This window comes from Amaranthus tricolor, chromosome 14, assembly GCF_026212465.1.
Source record: "Amaranthus tricolor cultivar Red isolate AtriRed21 chromosome 14, ASM2621246v1, whole genome shotgun sequence".
Lineage (NCBI taxonomy): Eukaryota > Viridiplantae > Streptophyta > Magnoliopsida > Caryophyllales > Amaranthaceae > Amaranthus > Amaranthus tricolor.
The window spans coordinates 12,957,014-12,983,926 of NC_080060.1; the positions used below are offsets into that span (position 1 = coordinate 12,957,014).

General features: G+C 31.4%; 2 protein-coding genes across 4 annotated transcripts; one reads left to right on the plus strand and one right to left on the minus strand.

The window, feature by feature from the left end:
• Window positions 1-7,917: 7,917 nt before the first annotated feature.
• LOC130799854 (calcineurin B-like protein 1) lies at window positions 7,918-11,951 on the minus strand. Of its 3 annotated transcripts, XM_057663118.1 has the most exons (9): window positions 11,660-11,950; window positions 10,708-10,881; window positions 10,231-10,313; window positions 9,751-9,810; window positions 9,556-9,664; window positions 9,396-9,448; window positions 8,680-8,760; window positions 8,460-8,572; window positions 7,918-8,268 (listed from the first exon to the last, which is right to left on the minus strand). In XM_057663118.1, the coding sequence occupies exons 2-9, from the start codon at window positions 10,784-10,786 to the stop codon at window positions 8,205-8,207; spliced, it is 642 nt and encodes a 213-aa protein (XP_057519101.1). In that variant the 5' UTR covers window positions 10,787-10,881; window positions 11,660-11,950; the 3' UTR covers window positions 7,918-8,204. The 3 variants fall into 3 exon arrangements, with proteins under 3 accessions (XP_057519101.1, XP_057519100.1, XP_057519099.1); XM_057663117.1 differs by lacking the exon at window positions 7,918-8,268 and having other exon boundaries at window positions 8,275-8,572; window positions 10,708-10,848; window positions 11,660-11,951; XM_057663116.1 differs by lacking the exon at window positions 7,918-8,268 and having other exon boundaries at window positions 8,275-8,572; window positions 11,660-11,951.
• Window positions 11,952-16,924: 4,973 nt separating this feature from the next.
• On the plus strand, window positions 16,925-20,608 carry LOC130799308 (uncharacterized). Its single transcript, XM_057662409.1, has 4 exons — window positions 16,925-16,983; window positions 17,836-17,976; window positions 19,806-20,154; window positions 20,252-20,608. The coding sequence occupies exons 1-4, from the start codon at window positions 16,925-16,927 to the stop codon at window positions 20,606-20,608; spliced, it is 906 nt and encodes a 301-aa protein (XP_057518392.1).
• Window positions 20,609-26,913: the final 6,305 nt, after the last annotated feature.

Here is a 26,913-nt window from a genome sequence, read left to right on the forward strand (position 1 = left end):
CGCAAGTTATTCCAGTACATCTATTAATATCAAGAAGTCAATCCTCATCCACTATGACTAATTAGGTATATCCATCATAGTTATACCCCACTTTTTATACAAACTACATTCACCGAAAAACATATGCTTAGCAATGTTGCAAATCAAAGTCTACCGATATTTCAAAATTGGGAGGAAATTTTATTCATGGCTTGTTTTATCCAAAGACATCAACAATATTATATAAGGGTAGCTTTCGTGTGGATTATATAAAGCCATCACTCAATCTTATTTGCAGTTGTTGATGCCGCACCCTCTTCACTAGTGGGAAAAAACGTATTTGCTGCTCATCATTTGCTGCGGTTTTTGTATATTCGCAGCAATAAATAGGAAAAAGATTTGAAAAAAAAACAACTAATTGCTGCGGTTGGCTAGGGCCCGCAGCAAATAACCTCATTAATTGCTGCGGTTATCATTAGGACCGCAGCAAATAAGCCAAAATAACCGTTCAAATTCAGCACAATTAAAAAACAAAGCATTTATTGCTGCGGTTGGCTAGTGACCGCAGCAAATAACCGTTGTAATATTATATTGTATACAACACGGTTCTTCATCACAGCCCGCCATTTTTTTTCACAAAACTCGACTACATACACAACGTTTCCTCTTCTCAAACCCATTGAAAAACCGTTCGTGCATTTGCTTGTTCTACTGTGTTCATCTTCATTTTCATTCACAAACCCAGAAATCAAACTGTTGTTCACAAACCGTTGTTCATTCAAAACCGTTGATCTACTGTGTTCATTCAAAAACCGTTGTTCACAAACGTTTGCTTGCTGTTTCGTGCATTTGCTTGTTCATCTGCGTGTATGTGCATTCTTCAAAACCGTTTGAAACCAAAGGCATTTGCTTGTTCATCTTCAAAACTCACGAATTAAGGTATTATTTCTCTTTTTTATATGATTGTTCATCTTCAAAACTTATGTCGATTGTTCATCTTCTTTATTCGTTTATTCACTGATTTTTATTTTGAAGTTTTTCTAATTTTGCTGTTGTTGTGACCTTTTAATTGTTATTCAACCAAAATTTTGTTGGCTGTCGCTGCTTGCTTCTGTCTTGCTTCATGGTGAATCACGTTTATTGTAGTACATGATGATAGATACTACTTACTAGATAGACTATGGCATGTATTGTGATTTGGTTATAGTTGTGTTAGAGAACTACTCACTTGTGATCATCGTAGAATTAAAATTGTGATTTAACATTTCGTAAAGGTGCAAAGTCATGAATTTGATTACCTTATAATTAAAGTATGACAGAAATGCTTGTAATTAATACACAATGTTCCTCATGTGATTCACAAAGAATCAACAATTCAAACTATATACTTCTATATTAATGTTTATTAATATGATTAAAAGGAAAAAGATAAAGGAACTAGGGCTTGTCTTATCTAAACTACAATAATGTTTCATCATTTCAATATTTATTTATGTTTCTTGATTTTTTTAGCAATATGTAATATGTAATTGTATAATTCAAAAAATGTGCTCTTATACTTATATCAAATGTCGTTTTATATAATTGAAGGTGTTTTTTTTTCACTTGAGTTTCACATTATAGCTATATAAAGAGTATAAAAAAACTTAGGAGTATTAAAGCTAATTTAGTGTTATTTATTTTACCGTGTATTGAATAGATTGTATTATTTTAAGATATTTCTATTTTCTATTCAAATTTACTCTATTTATTCTCTTTATTTATGGAGTTTTGTAAGGGTTTATTATGTATATATATATATATATATATATATATATATATATATATATATATATATATATATATATATATATATATATATATATATATATATATATATATATATATATATATATGTATATATATGTATATATATATATATATATATATATGTATGTATATATATATATATATATATATATATATATATATATATATATATATATATATATATATATATATATATATATATATATATATGTATATGTATATATATATATGTATATGTATATATATATATGTATATGTATATATATATATATATATATATATATATATATATATATATATATATATATATATATATATATGTATATGTATATGTATATGTATATGTATATATATATATATATATATATATATATATATATATATATATATATATATATATATATATATATATATATATACACATGTATATGTATATATATATATATATATATGTATATATATATATATATATATATATATATATATATATATATATGTATATGTATATATATATATATATGTATATATATATATATATATATATATATATATATATATATATATATATATATATATATATATATATATATATATATATATGTATATATATATATATATATATGTATATATATATATATATATATGTATATATATATATATATATATATATATATATATATATATATATATATATATATATATATATATATATATATATATATATATATATATATGTATATATATATATATATGTATATATATATATATGTATATATATATATATATGTATATATATGTATATATATATATATATGTATATATATATATATATATATATATATATATATATATATATATATATATATATATATATATATATATATATATATATATATATATATATGTGAGTGTGTGTTTGTGTGTGTATGTGTGTGTGTGTGGGGGGGGGGGGGGGGGGGGGGGGGGGGCTATAACAAAAACTTGTACATTACACAAGCTTCTATATATACTAGTTATCACTAATTTTCTATTTTCATTGTATCGTGTTTCTCTTCATAACTAAAAGGTTTTAGGAAAAACATGCAATTAAAACAACAACCTTAAATGATTTAATTTTATTATTTATATTTTGAATGTTATATTTCTAACGTTATACAATGTTAATTAATTTTCATTGTATATACTAGTTATCACTAATTTTCTATTTTCATTGTATCGTGTTTCTCTTCATAACTAAAAGGTTTTAGGAAAAACATGCAATTAAAACAACAACCTTAAATGATTTAATTTTATTATTTATATTTTGAATGTTATATTTCTAACGTTATACAATGTTAATTATTCAAAGTATATATTTTTAGGAATGTGGTTTGTTGTTTATTATTTATATTGTGGTTTGTGGTTTGTTAATTAATTATTTGCATATTTAGTAAATATGTTTGTTATAAATAAGTATATATGTTTAAAAGTTGTGTATTAATTTTGTTTTGAATCAATTAATCACACTAATTAGGATGACAAACGATCGTTCTTGGATGTATGGAAGCATTGAATCGTCGGAATTTATTGATGGCGTATTAGAATTTTGTAGTATTGCGGTTGAACATCAAGTTAGGACGGGGGGAGTTGGTTTTTATTGCCCATGTGTCAGTTGCGGCAATGTATCAAAGGTAGATAGTGTTGATATCCTTAGGGAGCACATACTTCGACGTGGGTTTAGGCCTCAATATCATGTTTGGGTTTGGCATGGTGAGGAGGGAGTTTACAAAGAGAAAACTGTTGTTGAGGACGTCAATAATGTGGCCGATGTCAATGAGGATGTAGTAGATCATGTTGATGGGTATGAGACAGATGAAGAGAATGTCGATGAGGATGTGGATCGTGTTTTATGAGATGATGGAGGGAGTCGAGGATGAGTTAGGAAAACGTCCTCGTGTTTTTGACTTGTTGACAGAGGCTTCTCAAAAGCCTTTGTACCCTGAATGTACAAAGTTCACCAAACTAACAGCAGTGTTGACAATTTTCAACATTAAGTCAAAGTTCAATTGGAGTAACGCTAGTTTCACAATGTTATTAGAAGCGTTAGGTGAGATGCTTCCTGAGGGAAATGAACTTCCAAAGTTGACATATTATGCCAAAAAGCTCATGTGTCCTTTCGGCTTAGAGTACCAGAAGATTCATGCGTGTCCGAATGATTGTGTGTTGTATCGGAATGAAAACGAGAACTTAGAAGAGTGTCCTAGGTGTGGGTTTTCGCGCTACAAGCGTAAAGGGGCTCGGGATGCTAAAGGGCCCCCGGCTAAGGTATTGTGGTATCTTCCAATAATACCTAGATTCAAGCGCTTGTTTTCTATAAAGAAAGATGCGTTAAATTTGAGGTGGCATGCAGATAGGGTGAAGAAAGGTCACTTGCTCACACATCCATCTGATTCTCCGGAGTGGAAGAGTATTGATAGGTTGCATAAGACTTTTGGGGATGAGGTTCGTAATTTAAGGCTCGGACTGTGTACGGATGGAATGAACCCATTCGGCAATCTTAGTTCTCAACATAGTACTTGGCCGGTACTTTTAGTGATCTATAATTTGCCACCTTGGTTGTGTATGAAGCGTAAGTACATAATGCTTTCGCTTCTTATCTCGGGTCCTAAACAACCTGGCAATGACATAGATGTGTATCTTGCACCTCTCGTTGAGGATTTGAGAAAGATGTGGGATGAAGGCGTTTCAGTGTTTGATGCATATGCTAATGAGGAGTTCACCTTGCGTGCAATGCTTTTATGCACCGTTAATGATTTTCCAGCATATGGCAACTTATTGGGGTATAAAAACAAAGGGAAGAAAGCATGCCCAATATGTATCGATGACATGGAATCCACGTGGATTCCTAAGTGCAAACACGTATTCATGCACCATCGAAAGTTCCTCCCACGAGACCACTAATATCGTAAGAAGAAGAAGTTGTTCAACGGGGAGGTTGAGGACCGTATAGCTCGTCGACCGTTGACCGGTTATGAGGTTTATGAACAGGTTAAGGGAGTTGAGACTGTATTTGGTAAAACGGGGCAAGTGCAAAGGGGTGAAGACCGATTATGGAAAAAAGAATCAATCTTTAGGAAGCTTCCATATTGAAGAGATCTACAGGTTAGGCATTGTCTTGACGTTATGCATATAGAGAAAAATGTATGCGATGCCATACTCGGAACTCTCATGAACATTCCGGGTAAGACAAAAGATGTTAGGGTCGTGCGAGATTGGTTTGAATGTAAGGGTCTTCGTCCGGAGTTGTGGGCACATGTTAAGGTGAGTAAGAAAAGAAATAGAGCTAATGAAGTTGGTGACAGTAAGAAGAAGATGAGTAATGACAAAGTTTATTTGCCTCCAGCTTGCTACACATTGTCCAAAGCAGAGAAGCGGACATTTTTTGAGTGTTTGTATGGCATTAAGGTTTCGTCTGGGTACTCATCCAACATGAAGAGATTTGTGAGCCTAAATGGTGAGCTGAAGTTGGGAAGCATGAAATCTCACGATTGCCATGTAATGATGCAAGTGTTCTTACCAATTGCAATCCGTGGAATACTGCCAAAACATGTGAGATATGCTATTACCGAGCTATGTTCGTTCTTCAACACAATTTGTAGTAAAGTTCTTGATCCCTTTAAACTTAATGCACTTTAACTCGACGTGATTGTAACTTTATGCAAGTTTGAGATGTATTTTCCACTTTCTTTCTTTGACATAATGGTTCATCTTATTGTCCACCTTCTTTCTTTGAAAATAATAGTCATATGCTAGAAATTAGAAGTTAAGTTGCTATTTTAAGGGTTTTTAAGCGTTTTTGTCAATTTCGCGCGCAAACTAGGTCAAATTTGGTTCGTTATGCACGAAACTTGGCACACAACACTATTTGGCATATATTATTGTGTTGAAATGGTTAGAATTGAAAATAATAGTCATATGCTAGAAATTAGGTGTTAAGTTGCGATTTTAAGGGTTTTTAAGCGTTTTTGTCAATTTCGCGCGTAAAGTAGGTCAAACCTTGTTTGTTATGCACGAAACTTGGCACACAACACTATTTGGCATATATATATATGTACGTACATAATATTATATTATATATACGAGTGAGAGTTTATTATTACAAAGAGATTATTATTGATTATCTGTGATTATCATTGGATTAATCACTGTTATTACATTGTATTATTATTGGATTATTATAAGGATAAAACGGAAAAAAGAAAAAAAAATTGAAGTATTTGCTGCGGTTTTTGCCTCTGACCGCAGCAAATAACCCACCATATTTGCTGCGGTTTTTGCCCTTGACCGCAGCAAATAACCCACCATATTTGCTGCGGTTTTTGCCCCTAACCGCAGCAAATAATGCCCTTATTTGCTGCGATTTTGAACCGCAGCATTTAAAGTAGGACATTTGCTGCTATCACTATTGTTGGGAGCCAAAATCGCAGCAAATAAGGGCAAAAAAACCGCAGCAAACGATGTTTTTTCCACTAGTGCTTGTAACAAGCACTCATTTAATCCACCTTTCAAAGATCATTCGTAGTCAAGCATTGTTTCTTTCAAATCTAAATTTTAATGTTTAGTTTCTAGTTTGTGTTTTATTTTATGTTTATTAGGGTTGGTCCATTTATGTTCTATTGTTTTAATTAAAATAAAACAAAACAAAAAAAATAGGTCATGTATTTTAAGTATTTTAAAATCATAAGCAAGTATGGATAAGCAACTATGGAAGTACAAGCCAGGAAGAAATCAAAGACGGAAATCAAGTGAAAGTACATAAGTTATTTAAGTCAAGAAGAAATCAAAGACGGATATCAAGTCAAAGCACGGAAGTTAATTTCAGCAAAAGTCGAGCCAATCAAGGCGTGTAGAAGGTCATCATCTTTGAAGTCCTTTTAGTCCAAGTAGCTAGGTAGTTATTCTCATGTAAGTAATCAAAAAAAATAAGAAAAATTAAAGTAGTTATTTTCGGTTTTAAGAAGTTATTTTCAGAATAATTAGGGTGGTTACTTTTTGGTTTTTATGCTAGTAATTAGGAGTTAATTTCTGAAATTTAGGTAGTTATTTGTCGGTTTAGTAATAAGCAATAATGGGACGGGAGTTACATGAGAAGTTACTCACAAATGGACGGTTACCAAGAGATGATAACCGGCCACAATGTGGTAACTACCACACGTCACTCACTAGCCGGTTATGTGCACAGTTCATGAGTCAGTTTTTAAGTTAGTTTCTTTCGTTTGCTTTCTTTATAAATAGCTTAGCATGTAATGTAATTTGAAGAGTTGATTAATGATAAAGAAAATCCGAAACGCTTGTTTCAATCCCTGTTGTTTGTATGATTCTTAAATTAGAGTCGTATTTGCAAAAGTTCTTATGCTTGGTGTATTTGGCGCGTGCACCTGTGCCTTAAGTGCGTCGTTACTTGCTACGTGGATTCATAGTGAGTTTTGATTTTAGCTATAACTATCCTCCATTTGCATTTTCGAAAATCAAACAGAAAACACAAAAAAATTTGGTCATTGCATTTGACATTTACCACATTTCATTCCCTTCATCGTTCTTTCATCATTCTTTCTTTCGATCTGTGATTAAAGCTTGTAAGAACTCCTAAGGATTAGGCGATCTTACAACAAACAAAATTGAAACTATTTACAAATTCAATTGTATATCTAATTTTATTTAAACCATTCAATGTAATAAAATAAAATAATCTTAATTTATTTTCATTAGTTTTTTAATGGAAACATAACAAATAGATATAAAATAGTACATTTTATAAATGGGGCGGGTAGGTATGGGTCAGGTGAAGTGGGTATAATGCCATGCGAGTGGATATGCGGCAGGAGACCTTATACACACCACCCTTTCACTACCCATGATAGATAACACTTTCCATACTCATTCCTACCTACTGCCCATCAAATTCATACTTATGCCTACAACAATTGAGGTAGATGCAATGCGAACCCGTATAATTAACCCGTCAATCAACTCTATTTATTGTTACATCCCAACTTCATTAGAATTACAATTACCGTACAAATATTTGTATGTAGAAGTATGAAATAAAATAAAGAATAAAATGGATACAAAATAATTGGGCCTTCATAAAAATTTTCAGCTATTATATCTTTGTTCTTCCTGAAAATGAAACAAAACTAGTACTGGAAATTCAGAACACAACAATAGTGATTCTGCATTAACTCAAGGTTTAATGACAGCAAAAGCATATGCACTTGCTATTGGCTATCTTAACACACCTCAAACTTTTCTAAATGGTGAGGATAACAATAGTTTAGGCAGTGAAAAAATAAGGGAAAATCTAACTATGTGCAAATTCCGCCCCCATTATTATCAAACATAATAATGAGGCTGCTAATGACTTAAACATCTTCTTTTTATGCCACTATTTCATCGACTTCCGAGTGGAAAACAAAACTTGGGAATGTTGTTGTGATATCCCTGCATATGCATCAGTTTTGCATTTTGAATTACGAAAAATTGAATATTTAAAATAGTAGATATATTATTTTATTGAATACTCTTAATAAAGTTAATGGACAAAAGTCAAAGACTATAAACATAAAAAAAAAAATACTAGTAGTAAAATTTGAACAACAAAGTACAACACATTATACATCTTGAGTATGCACCTGAGATATTGGACAGTCATAATTTTCAACAACGAAGGATTTTTTAATACAAACTGATGCCACTCTGATCTATCAATCTTTCCATCTTGATTTACATCAGCTTCTTGAAATGTCTGCCCAAACATTCCATTGATTCACAGATTAACCAAGTTAAGATCCAATGTAAGAATAAATATCATTGGTTCGAGAACAACCCACATGTAGAATGGTGCGAGCTTACCTTATCAAGTATAATTTCAATCGTTTCATCCGCCAACTTTAGTTCAGATTCACATAGAATGGCAATCAACATTTGTCTCACCTGCCAAAAATATATCATCCTATATGAACATAAAGCTCACAAACAAGCTTCATAGAAGGATGTATTCACAAATAATCATAGTTAAGATTACAGAATGAGGAATTGACTGTTTGCATAAATAAACTGCAACTTGAAAAGCTTTTTCTTCAAGATTCGGTAACACGATAATTCTTGGTAGCCGATTGTAAATTTTAGGAAATTTCCTAAAATTATGGAACAAAACACTTGACCCAGATCACGAGCAAAAATTTCCTCTAGGCACAAGTTTAATTATCACATAAGGTCATTGTCTAGTATCACAAAAAAGCAATGAAGACATTGAAATGGAGCAAAGTCTCAGCGATGAGAGGACATCTACGGAACATGCAAACGTAATTATCCCCACCTCAGCCTCATACTACCAAGGGCAAATAACACCTCAAACAAGAATAACAAGACACAAGATAACAACTGAACGTGAATCTGTCTAGTTAATATAACTAAAAGAAACATTGAAGAACTTTGGGATATAAAATATTCTATGCTCAACTAAATTATACCTAAAGCACGGTATTGAAAGGCAAAACAAGAAACTATTCTAAGATGAAATGATGATTTATATAAAAAATGTCATACGGGATGCAAAAGCTATATACCTCATGGCGTTCAATAAATCCAGTGCCATCCAAGTCGTAAAGCCTAAAGGTAACTGTAATATAACAAATAAAATGCATATCATTGGATAAACATAACAAACATTCTGGAACAGAATACTACAATAATGTTAACTTCTTATTATATATCTAGGGAACATACAGTCTATCTTGTCTTCTTGAGAAGCATTAGGATGGAAGACGTTCAGTACTCTGACAAAGTCCCCAAAGTCAACTACTCCTTTTCCTTTAACGTCAAACAAATCAAAAATCTGTATGCAAGAGATTACAAGGTCATTTGACATAAGAGTAACATATACACCTACAAATGACTCTAATTAACTCATTATACACATACCCGATTAGCAAAAAGATTCTCTTTCTTTTTGTTCTTGAATAAAGCTAATTGGAATTCTTCCTACAAGTACAATCAACAAAACAGATTTTAGACATTTTTCACATATATAACATACAAACCAAAGAGACAGAAGGAAACCTTACCCCCACCCCCAGCCGTGCCCCCGCCTACAATAGAGGCAGGTTTGCCAAGTTTTAAAGTTAGGTCCATTTTTTAAGGACTAATAGTCAGCAACCCCTTTGCATGAATTAGCAATTATTCCCCATAAGTCAACATCTAGTAGGTAAGATCTAATTGTTTCAAAATGTTGGTAGATACCAGCCCATATCCATATGATGCCTAACAAGTAACTAAGAATAATAAATATGACAAAGGATTGACACACAGAAGTCACGAGCCATGAGAATATACTCAATGCAACCATGGGTCACTTTCACAACACAAAAGCACAGCTAATAATTAGATTGAATTAAAAAATACCTTGCTTATCAACCCATCATTAATCACTGAACTACTTATGCTCTTAAACAACTCGAACAATGCTTCAACTTCACTAACACTAACTGGAAAAAGGAAGAGGCATATTAGTACTTTAGGATTGAATCACAACAAATATATAATCTATAAAACTTATGTAACTATGCAATGTAAGAACTCTCGAGTTAAGTATTTGGATCCTCTTCAAATATCAAATCGAAAATCCCTCACGTCCCCATCATACACATCCTTCCGATTCCTAATCTCCCACATCGAATTTAGCATGAAGTCTAACAATTTCTCATCGATTCCCTCCGTTGACCTGAATTTCATTTGTGATTTTTTACTTCAAAGAACAGACTCAAAGGAAGAAAGGTAGTATGAAACAATTTGGAGAAACATGTTCATAAACATGATCTAAAAGCCTAAAACTAAAAGGTGACCAAAAGTAATGATAAAAACATATATGGAAGATCTTACAAGCAGTCTGAGCAGCTAGAAAGACAGGGTCTTCATGTCCAGGACATTGCTTACATGCAGTAGAATAAAAACACCCCATTTTTAAGAGAAGCAACCCACCCACTTGAAGGAGCTTTAAGGCTTTCGCTCGTTTACTACAGTCTACATCACCAGTAAAAGTAAAACCATCTCAACCTTGCAAATTTCAAAGAAAGTGCAAACATAAATGCAAAACTAATCAGTGAAACAAAGAACAAAAAGTTTAAAAATATAAATAAATAAGTTAAAATATATAAATAATATCACTTTTTCAACAAAATTGGATGAATTTATTAGTTGTCCAGAATAATTCAAATACAATATGGGGAAGCACCTTCAATCCATGACTTTTGACCCAAAAACATTCAGTATGTTCTACCATTTCCAGATATCATGTTCTCTTCTTTAAGGATATTCCCTATACCTTATAATCCTTTATCCATACAAAAACTTATTAAACAAAAAAAAATACAGTTTTTCAAAATTCAATCACTAGATGCGCGCAATACAAAAAGAAATTGAAAATGGAAATCCAAATGATAATCCCATCATCTATTATTTTTCACCCAAATCCAATATTTTGAAACTCAATCACCTATAAATCTAATCAAATTACAGAACCTATGATTCAAAGAACCCTTTTACATCCTCAAATCTAATCTAATTATTGAAAAAACCGTGTAAAGTTTAAGCAAACGTATATACCTAAAAGTACTTTAACAAAGAAAAAAAAAAGCAAAGACAAACATTTCTTGTAAAATTTAAACAAACCCATTCCAAAAATCTAATCAAATGAAAACAAACAATGATTCAAAAATGAAAACCCATTTACATTCACAAATCTAATCATAATTCTACAATGTGCAGGATTAACATCATTTTTTTGAAAAAAAAAAAACCCATGTGATACAAAATTAAGTAAATGATTACTTACAAAAGAAAAAGAAAATCCACCGAGAAAAACTCCGCTGGAAAACAACTTCAACGATGTCGAGATGCCACAAACAATATTAGCTAATAACGACGATACTTTGAAGATTTAAATACACAAATTTTCCTTCACTGATGAAAGGAGAGAGACTTGCGATCGAAGAAAGATCACACGGTTGTGAGTTGGTGTAATAAAACAAATATCTAATGGTTGGAATTTAATTTGAAGAGAGATAATTCTTCTAAAGCTACGGAAAAGGAGAAGACCAGAGGAAATACATGAGAGCTTTAAATAGAAATAAAAGTCGGGTTCATTTCTAAATAATTTTTATTTAATAAGATAAGAAAAAGTGTGCCACTTTCAAGTGTGTTCGTGTATAACTCGCGTCAGTTTGGATTGAGACTTGAGAGTGGAAGCATGGCCAGTAGGCTTGTTAAAAAATCCAAACCGTTTGATTTGACTTATTGACCTGCCTGCAAAATTTCGCCACCTCTTTTTATTTTATCTCCACTCCTTTCACGAAATTACGTATTTGCACCTGAAATTTAAAAAATTAAAAAATTGCCACTCCTTACAAATTTCTTATTTATAATAATAATAATAATAATAATAATAATAATTAACTTTTTATATTCTTAAAATAGAATATAAATAAAATTAATAATAATAACAGTAATAATAATAATAATAATAATAATAATAATAATAATAAAATTAAAATTAATAATTATTATTCAAAAAAAAAATTGAGTCGCTCAAAATTGGGCGATTGAACCATGGTTCAGTCACCCAGAACCGGGCGACTGGACCCCGGTTCAATCGCCCAATTTTGGGCGACTCAATTTTTTTTTTCTTTTTGGAAAATAATAATAATAATAATAATAATAATAATAATAATAATTTATAGATTAATGTGGCCTATTAGCTCAGTTGGTTAGAGCGTTGTACTAATAAATTATTATTATTATTATTATTATTATTATTATTATTATTATTATTATTGTTATTATTATTTTCCAAAAAATTGAGTCGCCCAAAATTGGGCGATTGAACCGGGGTCCAGTCGCCCGGTTCTGGGCAACTGAACCATGGTTCAATCGCCCAATTTTGGCACTCAATTTTTTTTTTTTGAATAATAATTATTAATTTTAATTTTATTATTGTTGTTTTTATTATTATTATTATTATTATTATTATTATTATTATTATTAATTTTATTTATATTCTTTTTGAAGAATATAAAAAAGTTAATTATTATTATTATTGTTATTGACATAATAATAATAATAATAATAATTATTATTATTATTATTACTATTATTATTATTTTTATTATTATTATTATTATTATTATTATTATTATTATAAATATGAAATTTGAAATGAGTGGCAAAATTGTAATTTTTTAAATATTAAGGGCAAATTCGTAATTTCATCTGGAGGGGAGGCGATAAAATGAAAAGGGTGGCGAAATTTAAAGATCGGGTTTAATTAACGGATTTTAAGAGGGAAAAAACATAAATTACGGTTTGAGTACCCGACTCATTTTAATTGGATTGGATTATGGGCTGAAAAATATTTTAAAGCAAGTACCCATTGACCCGCTTATTATATTGGTGTTTTTTTTAAGTTTTCCGTATGCATTATTATAATTGTAAAACATCAATTCTTATTACTCCCTCCACACCAATATAAATGTTCTATTTTCTTTTTTGGCAAAACTATATCATTTGTCTCATTTCTTTTTTGTTCTTTTTTTTTACCTGAATATCCTTAGTTCACACAAGTAATTACGAATATACCCACATATACTTTACTTACCCAACTACCTTTCACAACTTACCCTTTACTACTTACCGAACTACCACTTTTTCAATGGACTCCACACTACTCTTAATATTCGTGCCCAAAAGACATCTAGATATTGGTGTGGAGGGAGTATAATTTTCTAATTCTTATTCTGAATGACTTTTCAAAACTGTTACTCCCATTCTCATTTCTTAATTGTTAATTTCTCACTCAAAACACTCAAAAATTATACAACTTTCAAAAACTCCCTTTTTTAATCTTGGGCATTCAAGGTAAACAACTAGAACTACCTGTTAATAGCAACTTAAAATTCCTTTTTAATTTTTAATCTTCTTTTGCATCTCTTTTTATGATTTTTTATTTTCTCTTCAAATTTATTTGAATCCTAATTAATTAATTGGGATTACTAATCTTTCAAAAAAAGATTATTTTTTTTTCCATATAATCTAACTTTTTCTTCGTTATTTTTATTGGTATTATTATTTGCAGTTGTTTGATGTTTCAAATTGAAAGATACATAATGGATTTCAATTCAACATCCTAATTTCATGTTTTGAACCAGTAAACGCACAAGTTTTTTTTTTATTTTTTAATTTGCATAATTTCATGTGTTTTGTTTGTTTTATAACTGAATGCTAAAAATTTCATATTACTAATTAATCTTAAAAAAAAGCTGTCTAAAATTGCTTATTGTGCCATTACAAAAACTGCCTAAAAACCATTCCACAAAAATCGTTTTAAAGCTGCCTCAAATCAAAACCCGGGTACTCGTGTCCCGACGCGATTTATCAATTCGGGTACCCGGATAAATATTGATAAAACGGGTGGGGACACAGGCCGTTAAAATAGGAACCCAACTAATCGAAACTCCGCTTTTCGGGTACCCAAAAAGTCGGGTATTCAGTTATTCACCAAAAAAATAAATTGAAAATTAATTTAAAATTAGAGAAAAATTTTGAAAATTTACATAAAAAATTCTAAATAAATAAAAAAAAAGCATAAATTTTTTTGGAACATATTTTAAACATTTTTTTAAACATTTTATTTTAATTTTTCTTTTTTAAAAAAATAAAACTTGCTATAACAAGTCATCCTGTCACCGAGTTTATTATAGGAAAATACGCCTTAAAGTTAGTATTATTCATGGTTAATCAATAGGAGAGATTATTATAGAAAAATCATGAATATGTTAGAAATTATTCTAGATAATTTTTCTAATTTTAAATTACAAGTTATATTTAAGTTTCTAAAGACACCATAATAAAAAAGAATTTAAACCACAAGCTGAGCTTAAAATTTAAAATTATAAGTTGAATTATTCATGGTCTCACAAAACGAAATCATAACTCAATCACTATTTTAAATCTCAACTTAGACCTTACAATATAATTTTCAAATCATATCAATTCAATTACTTTAACAAAATGAACTTTTATACCAATTAAACATTAAATAATTAAGTTTTTGCCAACAAAACATTTTAATGTTTAAAATTTTCAACTAAAAAATATTAAAAACCTTACAAACTGCTAATAAATGACAATGTTGGACTTTAGCTAATATAGTTTTTGAAAACTAATTTAATTATTATTGGACTTTAGCTAATAAGAGTGCAGTTGAGCCCAATTAAAAGACTATTAAAAGACTTGATCGGGAAGGGAAAATAAAGAAAAAACAAAAGAACTGTGCATTAACTGATAAGTTTCCAATGAGCACATGTACAGTATATAGGTCACTCAAGTGATAAGGTCAAGAACCTAATTTTTCTATAAAAGACACTCGTTAGCCCTTAAAAGACGAAAAGTTATTTAGAGCACTTAATACACCGTCATGAGGCTAATGAGAGACTGCCACGTCAGAAGTTATAGCTAACTCTATAAGGATAGTGTATTGAGATCATAAGTGACACTCTCTTAAGGTTATTCGAGACATTTCTTGGATTACCCAATAATGGGCTATAAATACCCACAATTACACCATTAACAAGTTATATGACATTGAATTACTTCAAGTATTTACTCTTTAATATTTATTGAACTTCAAATAATATTTACTGAGAACGAACGCTATTCAATACATCTTCAATCATTTGAACATTGGGGAACATTTATTGAATGGGACAAAATATTGTTTGTTAAAATAATTATTCAAGCCTCACGCTATAAAAACATCCTAATACTATCCTCCAAGCTATGAGCCACCATATACTTGGTTAAAGATTTATTAGGCAAGTATTTGGTTTAAACATTGACTTTGGTGTTGGAAAAGGTCCCTAAAAAATCCTTTTCGGCCTTCCTGATCCTTGTTTATTGTGCAGGTCAAAGAGTATTTTTGAAGAGTGATCTTATTGTAAAATAGACTTGCTAGTTGATAGCAAGGACAAATTGCCATAATACCAGCAATGATCTCTTACCCATCATTTGGATTAATTAATTGTATTCCGTTCAAAAACAAGATTAATACTCTTTATATTTTCCCTATAATTTTTATAAAAAATAAAATTTATCACTTTAATCAACTATATTCAACTTCTTAATCTTTATGTCATTTATAAATGAGATAAAATAATAGAAACAAAGGTAGTATACTCGAGGATAAGAGCTTCTATTGTGTGAAAGAATTGATGTACAAGGGAAGAACCTTTTAAATATGACGTATGTTGTCTATACGAGGGAAATTGATCATCATGGTACATCCCAAGTGATCATCAGGGTTTAGTGGGTGAATAAAAGGTGTAGAAATGATTAGAAGATATAATATAGCTAGGTTTATCGTTGGATAATAAAATTTAAGAAACTCATTGACTCAGAACTTAATGCAATAGAAGGAGTACTCACACGCCACAAAGAATTTGTTATAATATTTCAAGTTATATAAGTACGGTGAATAGTGAATACCACATTAAAAATGGTGACAAAACACTTTTTTATTGAATTTTTTGTCGCTAAAAACAATTATGTTCTAAGTTGTCGCTAGCTTGATGTCAAACTGAAAATCTTATTGCATATTTTGTCGCTAATATATTTTCAAGTTGTAAAAAATTGAACATAAGTCATTATTATGAAATAATAATAGTAATTTTTACTATTATTAATTAACTATAATAACAAATATTCAATATTTTTTTATAAATAATACTCAAAAACTATATATAATCAAGAAAAATAATTAAATTAAAATTTAATGATTATGAATTCAAAGTTAGATATATGTTACAAAAATAATTGTTTACATTAATGTTTTTACAATAATCAATGTTTAAATTAAAAATTAGTAATAACCACTACAATTAAAGCGATTACCACCGCCACGTGAGTCATGCGATCCACAGTATCCACCAATTGCACCAGGGTTGGACAAAATTTTGGAAAAAATAACTTCAAAATCAACATAAAAAACAACTGAATACAAATTGAAAAAAAAAAAAAAAAAAAAAAAAAAAAAACCAGCAACAACAACATGAACTTAATTGAACCAAAAGAACCATTAAATTGGACAAAAATCAACAATACAAGATGGTACTTCCAAAAACTAGAGCACCGCAAACCTAACTTGTATTTGCATGAGAAAGGATCACACCTTCTAGGAAGAGTTTCCCCCAACCCACTCTGTATGTTCATAAAGGAAACAAAACTCCATAGAAGCTCAAAAAGAAACGACAGCTATACAGTAGAAAGCTACTAAAAAAATCAAAAATCCTCCTAATTCAAGGGTGATCAATACTCACACCTTTGATTGAAATATGCATAACCCTGCTCTTGACTTCAATCTTCACTTATTGAGTTACTCTAGTCAATATAGAAAAATATTTTGTTACTAAACTTTTTTACTGTTCAATTTCACCTTTTTCCGCACATTTCTCGAAAATTCAATTTCATTACATTTAAAAAACTTTAGCGAAAAATTTGGCTACAAAAACTCTATGCCACTAACTGGTGATAAAGCACTTTATTACTAAATTTGTCACTAACCTACTCTCCCAAGAAATGGTTTTGGTCTCCAAATTCAATTCTTTTTGTAGTGAACATGTGAATGAAATAAATGCATGGGCTGTTTTGAGAGCGTGTGGAATGCTCCACCACACAACCTCGAAAATTAAAGAGTCTTACCAAAAAATCTATTAGAATAACAAAGTAATGAAGTTGATTGGAGTTTTACTTAGGGTGTGTTTGGTTGGTTATTTTTATGGGTATGGAATGGTATGACAACCCATTCCAATGTTTGGTTATCTAATTTTACATTGGGATCTCATACCCAAAAGGGTTCTCATACCATTCTATTCCCTAAAATCTCATACCCTCCTAACCCCCAAAGTTTCAAAATCCATTCCCCCCATATACAAACCCTAATTCAAAATCCCTGTTTCACAGTTCTTTGCTGTTCTTCAATCTTCCTCTCCCGCTCTTCGTTGACATTCTCCTTCAACCTTCTGGTTCTTCGCTGCACCTGCTCCCGCTGATCTTCGCTGCTCCTCCGTACTCTGTTCTTCCTCCGTACGCTGAAATTCCAAAGTATATATCTTTTTTTTTTCTTTCTGCTTTTCATTGCTTGGTTTGGTTTATTGCTTCAAAATCCCTGTTTATTGCTAAAATTCTCCTTCAAAATCCCTGTTTATTGCTTGGTTTGGTTTTGATGTTTTGATTGCTTATTCATTCGATTAAAGGACCAATTTTTTGTACGGGATGTTTGCTGAATTTTTCAATTGATAGCTTCGTTTTCTTCATTGGGTTTTGCTAAGAAAGTCTGTGAGGTTTATTGCTTGGTTTGGTTTTGCTTTGTACTGGATGTACTGGATGTTTGATTGCTTGGTTTATTTGAGGTTTTTGGATTGATTTCAAGAAATTTGGAATTGGGTTTTCAATTATTCATCTCATAATTCATTAAAGTTTGATTCTTTACACATTGTTCTTTGTTTGTTTGACGTTTTTGGATTAATTCCAAGCAATTTGGAGTTGGGTTTGCTTGCTTAATTTTTTTGTACTGGAGATTGCTTTAGTTTATACTGGATGTTTGTACTAGAGCATACTGGAGATTGCTGAATTATGAAATTGATGATGCTCAGTTTGTATTGGATTAATGCAAATGCTCAGTTTGTTAACAATGTCAATTAGCCATAGTAATGATTGCTAGATTAATTTGATGATGCATATATACATTCACAGAAATGATTCCATCTCAATTAGCCATAGTAACAAGAAGGAAGAAGACACAAATTGAATTACTTATACTTCTCATGGTTGTTAACAATGTCGTCACACTCATGTACTTGGTGATGTGTATGATGGGTGTAATTGTTTATGAAATAGAACGACCACGTTATAGCAAAAGTGAGAAGAAACACCTTAGACAAAAGCACTTGGATGCACTAATCAAGGATAGTGATATAGTCTGCAAAAGTGAACTTCGTGTGAATAGAAAAACCTTTTATGTCCTTTGTGAGATGGTCCGAGATGTCGGTGGTTTAAATGGCACTCGAAATATGTCTTTGGAGGAAATTGTAGCTATGTTCTTGTACACGTTGGCACATCATTTGAAAAATAGGACAATTAGAAGTCATTTCTTTCGAAGTGGAGAAAGTGTTAGTAGAAACTTCCACCGATGTCTTCTTACCGTGTTAAAACTACATACACACTTGCTGAAAAAGCCGACACCTATAACAGAAGATTGTGAAGTGGATAGATGGAAATGTTTTAAGGTAATAACATAATTTCATCTATATTATTTAAAAATCTATCCACTTTGTTTATTGTAAAACTTATCCCTCTTAACTTTTTTTTTGTAGAATTGTTTAGGAGCCTTAGATGGCACTCATATTAGTGTTCATGTGCCAAGTGAGGATAGAGCAAGATATCGGACAAGGAAAGGTTCTATTGCTATGAATGTGTTAGGTGTATGTAACCCTAATTTGGAGTTCATATATGTTCAACCTGGTTGGGAAGGATCCGCTCATGATGGTCGTGTCCTTCGAGATGCTATTACTAGGCCTAATGGTTTAAAAGTGCCGCAAGGTAATCATACTTAGATTTCAGATTTTATATTGTGGAGTCCAATAAGCAATGTTATGACCTATTTTTTTTCCATATGTCAAGGTTCCTACTGCTTATCGGAATAACTTAGCACAAACTATGTTTAATAATTGGAGACTTAGGCATAGTAGCCAAACATAAATGTTTCTTTAGTTTATTTGGACTTATGTTTGGGTGTTCCTTTTTATGATGTAATCGAATTTTATGGTGTTGACATATTTTTTTATGGTGTAATTGGATTATTTAATTTATCTTGCAAATAAGAAAATAGCCTTATTTCGTAATCTTTTTTTTAATACATCATTGTTGTATAGGATGAATGTTGGTCAATTTGTTCAAAGTGGAAGAGGGAAAAACAAGCGATCATGGAATAAATCTGAGGAAGAGTGTTTGATTAATGGTTTGTTGGAGATGAGTGCCGATCCTTCATGGAAAGCTGATGGGAGTTTCAAAGGTGGTTTCAAGAATAAGTTAGAGGAGAAATTGAATGAGAAGTTTCCCGGGTGTGGGTTGAAAGCTATTCCCCATATTGAATCAAAAATCAAATGGTTTAAGGATAAATATAATGTGCTAACTGAAATGTTTCGCACTTCTGGTTTTTCTTGGGATAATGAAAAGAATATGATTGTTTGTGAAAGGCAATCTTATGAAGAATTTTGTAAGGTACACAAATACTTTGACTTGTTTACAATTTGTTAGAAATTATAACATATTGTAAATGACGTATCTTTTTTTTATTCCAATTCTTGTTTAATTTCAGCAACACAGAAATGCTCAAGGATTATGGAATGTTCCTTTTCCATTTTATGATCAATTGTCAATTATCTTTGGTGCCGATCGAGCTACTGGAGTGCAATCTGAGACTTTTGTCGAAGCTGTTGAGAATCAAGAGAAAGAGACCATTGAACTAGATAAGGGTGATAGTGATGAAGACGATGAATTTGATGATAATGAGTCTGTCAACCAGTCAAAACAATCAACTCCAAGTGAACCTTCTTCAAAGAAAGGCAAAAAGGAAAAGGCTCCAAATGAACTAGCAAGGAAAAGGAAGAAGCCGAAGGTTGTGGACTTAACTTCTTCTTTTAACAATATGTCTCTAGCTTTTCAAATCATATGAATGAGATGAACAAGAACATGTCTACCATTGCAAGTGCCTTCTCTACTACACAACTACATGAGCAAGCTATCATGGCTCGTGAAGAAGTTGAGGAAAATAAAAAAAAAATTTGGTTAGTGAATTGCTTCGCATAGAAGGATTGACAAGATTTGAAATGATGGAAGCTTCCAAGAGGTTGGCCTCCAATCCAAGTGAACTCTCACTCTTTTACCAATGCTCGGATGATGAGTGGAAGAAAGAGTTTATAATCAACCTCATTCATCCTAACTTGGATAAGTGATGTAATGAAAATGCTTAACTTATAAAATTATGTAGACTTTGTGTTTGGTTGTCAAAAACATATATTGAAATCTTTTTGTGTGGAGATGTATTGACACCATTTTGAGTGAAAATGTATTGAACTAGTATTTTTTAATTAGTGGTAATTATCTATTTGCAACATAATATGTGTGTATGTATTTGTGTGTTTAATAAATGTATGTATGTATCTATATATATATATATATAAACTGGACAGAGAATCCATTCCATAATTGAACCAAATAGTGTGAATGGATTGAATATCTATTACAGGATTGAACCAAACAGTTTTAGTCTGGTATGGGGTTCTGAATCCATACCATCCTGGTATGGGGTTGCATACCATTCCATTCCTACTCACTGAACCAAACGGACCCTTAGCATATTACGGTCGTAGAATCAAATCTTTGTGATTGCTTGCTAAGTATTATTTTATATTTAGTTATAGATATAGATTTTAGAATCAAAGCTATGTTGCTTTTTTATTTTACCTGTAAATCAATAATAGAATTGAATTACATTAAAATTTAAAATTTATAATTTTTTCGGATACTAAATTTGAGCTCATTATTAATTTTCAAATAAAATCATCTTGAAAAAACAACCTAAGATAACTAAAAAATATATGTAGCAACCTATCATAATGAATATTCTACAAAAAGAATTTATATTGTATATGATACTTCATTATTCTGAAAATACATACAAGTACAAATTTTGTGTTTTATGTATATGGAGTAATAAGTTACCTAATGTTTGAAAAAAAAAAACGTTACCTAATGTTGCGCCATGTGGGTGAATTCCGTTTTGACTTTGATATCAAAGTAACCTTTTTGTTGGAGTATGTTGTAATTAAGCCTAAGGGCTAAGGGTCTATAAAAGTGGTATACTCAGACAGTCCATACTATAATTGGTAAAATACTTTTTTTTATTACATATTGATTAAATACTTAATTAGGGTAATTAATTTAATAAAACCAGCAATAGAAAAAGTTTCATTTGTAACCTCTATATGTTCTTTTTGTTAAAATAAAAGATAATTAAACCATTTGTATTCTTTATTCTAACAAAAAATTACAAACAAAACCTTATTTAATTCATATTGTTTAATTAAACAAAAGATATAAAAAGATATTATTTAATTCACAAAAGGGAGTCTCTTTCCCCATTTAGAGGTGGAGAGGGCATTCATTCATAAATCTGCAAAAGGGAGTTCATTCACCATTCGGGTGAATTCGTGTGGATTTGGTATGGGATTGTAGATAGAGGAAGCATGATACACTCTTAAAATTCTTGGGAACCAGGGGTCCAAATTGACCAAACACCTGACGATCTTCGATCATAGTTGATGTGGTAGGGCTGAGAGGGTTTGGTTGTAACTGAATTGAAGGTGGAGCTTGTCTTTCAAGACATTGAATCTCAGTATTGTATTGCAATAGTTGCTGCTTTAACCTGCATGTGTTGTATTGCTGCTGCTTTAAAGCGTAAGCACTACAAGAACAAGGAAAGCTAGTCTCTAACCCTTGATATAGGAAAGTTATATAAGACCGGGTGTATAAAAGCTAAACTAATGACAAAAATAATAAGGCAAGATTAGAAACGATACAAATCAAAGGAGACAAACGGGGATAGATTAGGTCCACCCAAGGAAGGTATGTTCTGACAAAAGATAAACTAGGTTAGAAAAACAACTACTAGTTAGACCCTCAATATATATAACGAGAGGAAGTTGATAATTTCACAAACCACATGAACGACTTATAATTGGCCTATGTCTCCCTAAGAATGGTAGGACAAGATTTGTATCGAATGTCAATGAACAAGTATCGATCACCTCAGCCTATTCCTATGCAATGACGATTGACGAAGATAACAATTCTTAGGGTTTCACTAATCAAACACCTAAAGAAACTACTCACACATATTTAAACTAACTAAAGCAAAAGCAATAAATGAAGTAATAACTTTTCTATAAAGAAATGATAGAAACAAGAACAATACACTAGTAGAAAAAACCTTATTTGCTGCGGTTTTTTGGCCATAATATGCTGCGATTTTGGCCCCAAGCATTAGTGATAGCAGCAGATGGCCTATTTTAAATGTTGCGGTTTAAAACCACAGCAGAAAAGTGCACTATATGCTGCGGGCAACCCAAAAACCGCAGCATATAGTCATACACTATATGCTGCGGGCCTCCTTAAAACCGCAGCATATAGTGTATAACTATATGCTGCGGTTTTAAGGAGGCCCGCAGCATTTATATTTTTTTTTTCTTTTTTCGTTTAATACTAATAAATAATCCAATAATGTATAATGTAAAAAATGATTAATCCAATAATCCAATGATAATCATCAATTATCACCAATAAACTCTCAATCGTATATATAATAATATGTGCATATATAAATTAAAGTCCTAAATCTAAACTAATTACATTATTTACCAAGAACAAAAATCAGCAAGATACGCGGCAATCTTGTCTTTCAATTGGCGCATTTCTCCATCTCTTAAAGGGCGTGTTTCCCTTTGAATGTCGTATAAAACCTATAATATAATATTAAAATGATACATAAACATTATTAGATTTTACCAATAGTAAATATATAATATTATAATTAAGAACGTAACAAATACTTACGGCATCAATGTTTTCGACTCCAACCTCCTTCAAGGATTGTAAGATATCGTCCATGTATTTGAGAGTATAGTAGCCGCAATCAACGGTATTATTAGCTTGTCGAAAGCACTAATAGAAAATAGATGTTAGTGCCAAAAAAGCTTAAAAACCCATAAAATTGCAACTTAGCATGTAATTTCTAGCATATGACTATTATTCTCAATTCCAAACACTTCAACGCAATAATATATACCAAATAGTGTTGTGTGCCAAGTTTCGTGCAAAACAAACCAAGTTTGAGCTACTTTATGCGCGAAAGTCCAAAGAAAGCTTAAAAACCCATAAAATCGCAACTTACCACGTAATTTCTAGCACATGACTATTATTTTCAATTCTAAACACATCAATGCAATAATATATACCAAATAGTGTTGTGTGCCAAGTTTCGTGCAAAACAAACCAAGTTACTTTATGCGCGAAAGTCCAAAAAAACCTTAAAAACCCAAAAAATTGCAACTTAGCACGTAATTTCTAGCATATGACTATTATTTTCAATTCTAACCACTTCAACACAATAATATATACCAAATAGTATTGTGTGCCAAGTTTCGTGCAAAACAAACCAACTTTGAGCTACTTTATGCGCGAAAGTCCAAAAAAAGCTTAAAAACCCATAAAATCGAATAGTGTTGTGTACCTTTACTGCTGTCCATTTCGGAAATGTGGCTCTGGATATAGATCTCATTTCTCCACGCACTTTCTTCATTGTGCTGAAACGCATGGGAAAAGTATAACTATATATATATATATATATATATATATATATATATATATATATATATATATATATATATATATATATATATATATATATATATATATATATATATATATATATATATATATATATATATATATATATATATATATATATATATATATATATATATATATATATATATATATATATATATATATATATATATATATATATATATATATATATATATATATATATATATATATATATATATATATATATATATATATATATATATATATATATATATATATATATATATAACACTTTAATTAAATGAAAATTGGTAAAATTTATAAAATTACGTACGCATTCAACAAGGCTTTGCATTTTGTGTTGCGAGGCGGGCTTTGAGGTTTTTGTAATGAGTCGAAGACATGCACAGTTTTTTTAAAGGACATATGACCAAAAGTATCCAATGCAAACTACAAACGCAAATTTAAAATCAACAAATTAGAGATTATATGAACTTAAAAATCAAAAAATAAGTTCAATTTCAAAAATAAAACTTACTCTTCCACATATGGAGCCAGAATAAACGTGTGTTTAGATGCAATGGAATTATTCAAAGCAGTCTCAATGTATGCTTTGACGTCATCTGGATCATTTACGCTTTTAGTACCCAAAATTGACTCAGGACAAAACCATCCAATTTTTATTTGAGGTTCGCAAGAATTTAGCTCCTCGTACGCCGCACTAAACTCACGAATAAGAAAATTTTGTCAGTAATTCGGTTGTTAATACAATTAAACAATAATGCCTAAATTGTAAGATAATGAACATCACCTCATGTAGACATGGATAAGAGCTACATTCAACATTTCTCCTCTCCAAAATTGCCCAATGTCACTAGGACCAATAATTACAAATGGGCTCTCAACAAAGCAGAATTGTTCCTTCTTCAGGGTTAGAACGATTGGGTCCTCCTCACGCAGGCGAGAAGCACATGTGTGCAGCCATTTGCAATCTTGAGAGAGATCTTTTAGCTCCGCATTAGTCAAAATTGGAGTGATTGCCATCGACTTTGACCCAGTCGACACCTTTGATGAGGAACCGATCTCTCTCCTAGAGCCCTTTGGACTCTTTTGCTATTTCAATTTATACAATTAAATTAGTGTACGCATTCAATTAAAAAAATAAAAATAAATAAGATACAAATGATTATTACCATGGTAGTGAATCGGACCCAAGCATATGGCCATGTGACGAAACTACCTAGGGCGTCTGATAGTTTCTCAAGGCTCCATTCTACCATTGGAACCGGGAGTGGGAAATCTTCAAACTCCTTTAAAATAGTTTCCACGGTCACACTGATGTGGCCACTTGTAACAGGAATCAAATGCACTATTTCGCCCTCTTTGGTTGGCTGTGCCACACCATATGCAACCTCAGTTAAGTCGCCATCACTAGCAACACCTAACTGAGGCAGCAAAAGAGAACAAGGAGTCGCCTCCTGAAAATTGTGTCGTTTAGTATAATAAGCATCATAATAAAATATTAAAACACGTTGCAATTTAAATTAATAAGTGCTTATATATTTAAAAACTATGTATCTGTATCACTAGCTCGGGAGTTGGCTCCAGATTTTGAGCAACGGAGTTCATGGTCTCCGGTGTGGGATTTTGCCCTTCAGGGGTAGTAATGGGCTGGGGTGCTACGGGGGTAATAGGCTCGGGTTTTGGCTCGATCGAAGCGTTAGGATCCCCATGTTGACTTTGCTGATCCTCGACAATCAAGTTTGCCAAGTCAACAGTGGGTGCTCCCATCTTCTGTAACACGAGTGCCACTTTGGCGAGAACGTCCTTCGTAATTTCTGCTCGGAGGGTTGCTACTTCATTAGGGAGCATCGTTCGAGATTGAGTAGTAACACACTCTTTGCCAAATGCCTTCTTTAACCCCACGCAGACGCCTCCTTTTCCGACTACCCGCCCTCTATGGTCTTTCCCTAAGACCATATGCAATGCATCAACATTGCCTCTTGTGGTGAACTCCCTCGTAGCTTCTTTTTCCTTCCAACCTATCTGTTCAAATAAAAAGTGACATATATAACAATTAGTATAAGTAAATCAAAGCCAAAAAATACAAAACAAATCAAGAATATACTTAATAATTTCAAAACTCACCACAACATCAGCAACCTTCTTCGTTCCCGGATCATTAATGGTAAATTTACCACTTGCATCTGGGGAATGAAGCCCACAATACCAAACTCGCACCCGATCTCCAGCATGAGTATTCACGGATGCGGAGGTAATCGTAGATGAGGGCGTGGATGGACTTTGATTGGGGTATAAACCCGCATCCACCCACTCTTTTCAAACCTCATCGTAAGTTTTTGGGCCCAAGCGATGGTAAAACTTCCTTTTGCTTGCTGATTCAGAAGCTTTACCACGCTTTTCCTAATTAATCAATAGAAATCAAATGTCATATATTAGTTTAATGATTGAATCAAAAGAAGTATATTCAAATAAAAAGCTATAATATATTACGGAATACTTACAACTTCAATGGGAGTTGTTCTTTTGGCACCAAAAGCCTCTCATTCCTTCTTTGATATGTGACCCCAT

Bases quoted from the DNA above. Each gene is read 5' to 3' on its own strand.
- LOC130799854 (XM_057663117.1), bottom strand. From the start codon at position 10,786: ATGGGGTGTTTTTATTCTACTGCATGTAAGCAATGTCCTGGACATGAA. The intron at 9,449-9,555 runs GTATGTTCCCTA...GTTATATTACAG, and splicing joins TCAAGAAGACAAGATAGACT to TTACCTTTAGGCTTTACGAC. The intron at 8,573-8,679 runs GTAAGCTCGCAC...ATGTTTGGGCAG, and splicing joins TTGAAATTATACTTGATAAG to ACATTTCAAGAAGCTGATGT.
- LOC130799308 (XM_057662409.1), top strand. From the start codon at position 16,925: ATGAACTTAATTGAACCAAAAGAACCATTAAATTGGACAAAAATCAAC. The intron at 17,977-19,805 runs GTATATATCTTT...ATTGTTGTATAG, and splicing joins CCGTACGCTGAAATTCCAAA to GATGAATGTTGGTCAATTTG. The intron at 20,155-20,251 runs GTACACAAATAC...GTTTAATTTCAG, and splicing joins CTTATGAAGAATTTTGTAAG to CAACACAGAAATGCTCAAGG.